The sequence below is a fragment of the Mizuhopecten yessoensis genome, unplaced genomic scaffold (assembly GCF_002113885.1).
Source record: "Mizuhopecten yessoensis strain PY_sf001 unplaced genomic scaffold, ASM211388v2 scaffold6287, whole genome shotgun sequence".
NCBI lineage: Eukaryota > Metazoa > Mollusca > Bivalvia > Pectinida > Pectinidae > Mizuhopecten > Mizuhopecten yessoensis.
This window is the reverse complement of record NW_018406474.1, coordinates 552,436-559,278: the sequence shown is the minus strand read 5'-3', so window position 1 is coordinate 559,278 and position 6,843 is coordinate 552,436. Positions and strand designations below refer to the sequence as shown.

The following is a 6,843-nucleotide window of genomic DNA, read 5'->3' as shown; positions in this document are numbered from 1 at the left end:
CATATTTTAGCTTTGAGGAGGGGGGGGGGGGGGGGGGGGGGATAGATTAATAATAGATTGATAAAGAAATTCAATATTTCTTTCCAGTATACAGTTTTAAAAACAACAGCGAGAGACAAAATATACAGCGTAATGCGATTTTGATCTTAACAGAATTAGCTAGGTGATATTTCTTGGACATTTCTAACTTCCAACCATTATGTTTAACCACAGGAGATCGAGATTTTATAAATACGGTCTAAACACCTGTAGTTTAGTCAAGATATATAATGTGTACGGCGAAACTCGTGTGTAGGCAATGCATCCGTATAGGCAATACCCAGAGTGTTGACTCTCATTTCCGACCATAGTGATAGAACTTCTGTGGTAGAACTTCATCTCTAATATTATTCTAACATAATCAATTTTTTTCCAAGCAATGGACATTCTAAATTGTTTCGGATATCAAATAGCTATGTCGTAAGGACCCTTTCTGACTTATGTACGATAATGAATTTGCAAACTTTAACATTTATTTCTTTACATCATATCAAGTAGCGAATAGCTTTTATAAAAGTAAAGGATAATTTCAACTATACGCTTCTACTTGAACCCTTTCCTCGAGCTTTGCTTACAACATGACCAACAAGGACGACTTACTTCAAAGTTGTTAAGCGGGACGATTTCGGACCGTGAACTTTCCCTTTCTTGATAGTTACATCCCAGTTTCCCCTACAAACGGTGTTTTCATGTCGCAGATAATTCGGTACTAAAGAGCTTGTTATTTCTTTGTGTGATATGAAGGCCGAATTTTGTTATCGTGCTTAATTGAGTGCCTTGTCGTTTTGTTGTTGCTACCCGAGTAATCGATGTGAATTAAGATGTGACATGTTGAAATATACATCATAAAATGTACTTTTCTTTTTCATGATCCTTTTTGTTAAAAACAAGCGCAAACATTGCTTTATGAGAAATGACGAGTTATGATTTCAGTGTTCTAATATGTTCAAGGTACTATAAGACATATGATTGGTAAATAGCGTTGCCTCAGAACTTGAGGTATTGACGCTTTAAAACAAAAGCAAATCGATTTTGGCATGAATGAAATGTGTATATTTATCATTCATACAAGTCCAAACTACCCATCAGTGTAGTTATACATAGATTATTTTCTCTTAATCATTTCAGTCCAAACTACCCATCAGTGTTGATAGAGTTCAAATGCGATCGGAAACCTACATGAGCAGAATAATTTCAATGAATAAATAAATAATCAACTGCAAATATAATAAAAACTGTTTGTGCACAGTTGTTTTCTTCAAAGGAACAAAAAACACAGAACTCACCAAGCACTCAATCCTGTGTTAGATAGATAATCTCACAGAAATCACCCAGCACTCAATCCTGTGGTAGATAGATAATCTCACAGAACTCACCCAGCACTCAATTCTGTGTTAGATAGATAATCTCACAGAACTCACCCAGCACTCAATCCTGAATTAGATAGATAATCTCACAGAACTCACCCAGCACTCAATCCTGTGTTAGATAGATAATCTATTCAATGAAGTCTTCAAAGGAACAAGGAGCACAGAACTCACCCAGCACTCAATCCTGTGTTAGATAGTAATCTCACAGAACTCACCAGCACTTAATCCTGTGTTACATAGAAAATCTCACAGAACTCACCCAGCACTCAATCCTGTGTCAAATAAATAATCTATTTCTGTAGTCAAATTCACACTCGCTTGATTTACACTTGGTTTTCATCACTTAAACGATCACCAAGGCAAATCGGTCCTGCTGATACGATTCATAAACATTATCTCTGGTCGGTCTGTAACAACAAAACGTACCACCTGATCTTATAGAATTGAATTATACAAAGATGGGAAGATCCTTGGTATATTAACATTGACATTATCTATTGTGAATTATTAAATGATCCATTGGTGTTCTTGCATTTCAATACAAACAATGTACCATGGACCCGTCGGCATTTTCCTACTTGTGACTGCGGCCTATTTGGTGAATTAACCCAACAGCCTGTATATCTATTAGAATATTGCCGTCTTTGTTACTTGTTTTCAAAACACTTCTAAAACATTTTCTGTTTTGTCTCACCAAAATGTTTTCCTCAAAATAAGCATAAGGAAATAGTATTCCACCTTGTAAATACTGTTTATAGACAAGAAACTGTCATTAAGAGAAAACACAAATACTTCCAGGCATGGTCTGTGATATCAAATGATATTAAAACAGCATAAAGATTTAGCCTTTTATACAAGTCAATGGCAATCTAACCAATGTTTGAGGCACAGACTAGCCTCTTTCTTTACAAATTTGTCTTGGCAATCCTTCCGTGATGATCCGGCCCCTGTTTATAGGAAGATAAAGTGGTTGGAAGATTAAAGCTGTATCTTATATATGTTTAAAAGATCATATGGCCTTTAATCTGCGAACACATGCCCAATAGGTGTGAATTTATCTCAAAATGTATTCATATGTAATTATTTCTTAATGTCTACTTGATGTCTCCGTAGTTTTCTACGATTTTGGTCAAAGGTGAGATGTATTTTCACCGAATCCAAATTTGAAAGCAGAAACAGCAATGGCGGTTCGATCTCGATGGATAGAAAAGTATATGGCCTGAATATCATATTCGTCCTGCCAGGTGTAGACATCCAACATCTCGCCGGGTCGAGACTGAGCGAGATATATGATATCAAGTTCCAGTACAGGGTACCAACACATGTCTCGGCTGAAATGTCTAAAGTATCCGGATATAGAGGCATCTGTGGCCGCTTCCATACAGTAACGTAAATATTCCGCATTGGCCACGTGCATGTTGAAATCTGTATCACTGTGACGGACTTTCAGCTGGGTCCTGTGAGCGTTTGAAGGGAAAGATACCATATCCTTCTTAGCTTGTATATGACTATTGTCAATATATGAAAGTGGAGAACAATATTTTTCGGCAAACCATTTTGGGTACGGCACTGGTCTGTTAATGTTGGTATCAAACAAAACGCCGGTGTATGCACATTTTACAAACGCGACATCACTTCCACTTGACCTAAGTTCAGCGTTCGACGTCCTTGATGATTTTCCTACTTTTCCAGCAGTAGCGGTTACCAAAATATTGGTGTCGATTATTTTGGAGGTTTCTGAGTGCAAACGAGGAGAGATTACCAAACGCTGTCGAACAAGAAAAGCACGTCGGGTATCGGTTAATGCGGCTTCTCTCTCGGTATACCCACATCTACACAATACATCAACAGCGCTCGATATCATCTTCGCAACGTTCCAAACACTAATGTGACCTACAACAGAAAATTATATATAAATAATATTATAGCCAAAACGACTACTTAACAATGCATAAATCAGATGTAACTGGGAATTAAGGCCGTATATTATAATCCATAGTTCTAAATACAAAGTATTAAACAACTTTCTCAAAACGTTAGTACGTTAATGAAAAAAGTCAAGCAATGTAAATATTTAACTGCAACATACGGGCAATTAACCCATTTAAGACGTATCATTGGTACTTAACGTCAAAAGTTAAAAATCCATATCTACGTACAGTGTTTGATTTCTAAATGATATACAAGCAAAGAGAGATATCACACATAGACATCCGGGCATCCATGTAAAGAAAACCTTTGCTGGTTTACTCAAATATTACATCCATTCGGCAAACTAAAAATAGGTCCTTCGAGTTATACAGTTAGAGAGCACACCTAGCTAGAGTAGTGTATCCCACACAAGCTCGTGGTACTCGAAAATAAAACTTTCAAAATCTAAAAACAATATCCAAGTGATTCAACGTAGACTAAATACATCCATTTGCATCAAACATCATAGACAACAAATTATGTGATTGCAACGCTTTCCTTTCAATTGTCTATCCTTATCAGCCATCATCTGATCACTGCTTAAATATGTTTCTAACATTCTGGCTCCAATTGTCAATCCATCACCTGTTTTTCATCTAACGCAGAAACACTAAGACATCACTTTTTACTAAATAATTCGCAAGATATAACATGTTCCATAGGTCCGCTTTAAGATGGAAAATAAGGTACAATGAGACGATATGTTACTAACCATCCATAGTAAGTGCTATCTACGTCACAGGCGACCACATGTGTGATATATATACTACTCACATTTTGCTAAGGATCACTTTTATTTTTGGGCATATGTGAAAATAAATATTTTATTTGGTTTATACTGAGATTATTTTTGAAAAATTGATTGTTCTTTTAATTCATCAGCATGCAAAAATTCCAAAAATCGTAATTACAGTCGGAAAATGAGCCACAGGAAAAGGGTTACCCTTAAAATTGGTAACAACGAGGTATTCACTAAATAACTGAAATTGAACAAAACTCATCCTAAATAAACAAAAACTGTTTTAGTATCGAGTGTGACGCGCATGAGCATCAATTACAGTTTCACAACGTCTGCGCATGCCCCGATGGAGATCGCGTATCCGGTTTTGTGGGGATAGCGTTCCACTCGGCTACCAAAGCTGATCCCAGCTCCTGGAGCGTTCTTGGCTGAACATTGCTGGCAGTGAGAGCTGTCTGCATCATGTCCCACACATGCGCGATGGGATTTAGTACTGCTCAGTCACCCTTGCTCTATGTGGCCTAGCATTATCGTCCATAAGGATGAAGTCAGGGCCGATCGGACCAGCGTAGGGTCCGACATAGGCATCAAGGATTTCATCGCAGTAAATCTGGCCGTAACGGTACCATTATGGAAGACATGGAGGTCAGTTTTCCCACGAAGGCTTATGCCTCCCCACACCATCCCTCAACCTCCGCCATATCGGTCATGTTCCACAACGTTACCTGCCTGGAACCTCTTCCCATGTCGTCTCCATACTCTAACGCGCCTGTCGGTGAAGTCGAGACATAATTTGGACTCGTCAGTAAAAAGAACCAGTTCCCATTCCTGAAGAGTCCAAGTGCTGTGAGTTTGGGCCCACTCTAATCGGTCCCTAACATGGCGGGCAGTTAAGGGAACTCGTATTGCTGGTCTACGTGACCTTAAACCAGACTCATGAAGACGGTTCCTATCTATCTGAGTGACTATCCGGGTACCAGAAGCATTAGGAGGTCATTTCGTAAAGCTGTGGCTTTCTGAAACCTGTGACGCCGTGCCTGTATGAGAAAAATCTGCCTTGGCGCTGCGTTGTAGCCCAAGAACGACCCCCAGCATGACGTCTTGAAGGGGTTCCGTAACCTGACGTTGAGACATGCTAGTTTGCAGCATTACGATGCCCCTATTCATATCACCGTCATTTAACCGATGTCTGGTTCGTCTTTGTGCCATATCAAAACAAAAACCCGCAAAGAATATTCATCAAATTGATTTCCTTAATAATTTGAACAACGCCTTACTTAGCCTAGCCTAGCTTTTGAAAGGGGCTGTACACGTGGAAAAGCGTGCGCGCGCTTTTATGGTTGACTGAACACACCACACAGGACGATTTGGAAGGCTAACATATTCGCCCAAAACAGTACGGAAGGAAAATATAATATCCTTTCTAACATTTTGATTTTGTTTCAAAGTATAGGTGATCCTTAGCAAAAATGTCAGTATATATATATTTATATATATGGGGCAAAGAAGTAATTCCAACAGTGTGGACAAGTTTAGGTTGTCAAATTTTCGGAGCGATCCGCTCCTTTTTCAAGACACAGTGAAACAGAACAGTTACATGTACAAATACATCATATTACAAGAAGATAAAACTGATATACTATAATTGAAAATATAGCTATTATATAAAACCAATAGTCCTCTCGGTTAAAGACAGCCAAAGGCAGCAATTAAGCTGAGAGCATCGCGGACAAGGAACGCTGACGTAGAGGACCTATTCTTGCGCAAGATGCACTATCACAAAAGGAACTAACTTTGATTCATCCTTTAGTTTTTGTAGACGGGAGGTAAAGGGTCCCTTTTCAATAGCTTTCTGTATAAAATTAAAAATGTTTCTCATACGCCTGACAGATTGATGTTTTTATTCTTTATATATATATATATATATAGAAAAAATAACAACTAAAGCAATACCTTAAAGCTCAATGTTATCCTACTGAGATAATGAAAGGGACCCTTTACTTCCCGTCTACAAAAACTAAAGGATGAATCAAAGTTAGTTCCTTTTGTTTCTACTTTCAATCCACGGACTTGTAATATGTTTCCTGTGATAAAGAACAAATGTGAAGAGTTAAAGCAAAGTAGCAGGCGTATGAGAAACATTTTTAATAAACATGCTATTTTACGCTGTACACGCCAACCTAAAAACTTGAAACGTATGTTGACATGTTCTAAGTTTGATAATTCTTGGGTAACACCAGAAGTATCCAAATGTAAGACACCAAGATTTGCTACATGTCCTATGATTATCGAGTGTAATACTTTTATTTTCAAGAATGGTTTGAAATTTACTGTGAAGGTAAATATGAATTGTAAATCAAACAAGAGGCCCAATGGGCCTGCATCGCTCACCTGTTATTAATCTGACACTTGTAATCTTAAGATTTCATAAGAACCTATTAAAAGATTTAAACATATGACGCCTCTGACCTTGATTGTTGAACAAGGACATTAGGTTGAAAGTGGATCAAGGTCATTCATTTGAACTAACATGGTAGTCCTTCATCCCAGCATGCTACAGGCCCAATTTCAGTACCCTGGCCCTTTTGCTTATTGAAAAGAAGTCGCTTGAAGATTTTACGACATTTGACCCTGTGACCTTGAAAGTTGGTCAAGGTCATTCAGTTGAACAAACTTGATAGTCCTTCATCCCAGCATGCTACAGGCCCAATATCAGTACCCTGG

General features: G+C 38.1%; 1 protein-coding gene across 2 annotated transcripts in view; it reads right to left on the bottom strand.

The window, feature by feature from the left end:
* Positions 1-1,077: 1,077 nt before the first annotated feature.
* Positions 1,078-6,843, bottom strand: part of LOC110451909 — a 12,004-nt gene continuing 6,238 nt past the window's right edge. For both annotated transcript variants that reach the window (XM_021500133.1, XM_021500134.1), the window contains exon 3: positions 1,078-3,302. In XM_021500133.1, coding sequence (XP_021355808.1) covers positions 2,539-3,302 — 764 coding nt within the window. In that variant the 3' untranslated portion in view covers positions 1,078-2,538. The remainder of the gene's footprint in view (positions 3,303-6,843) is intronic.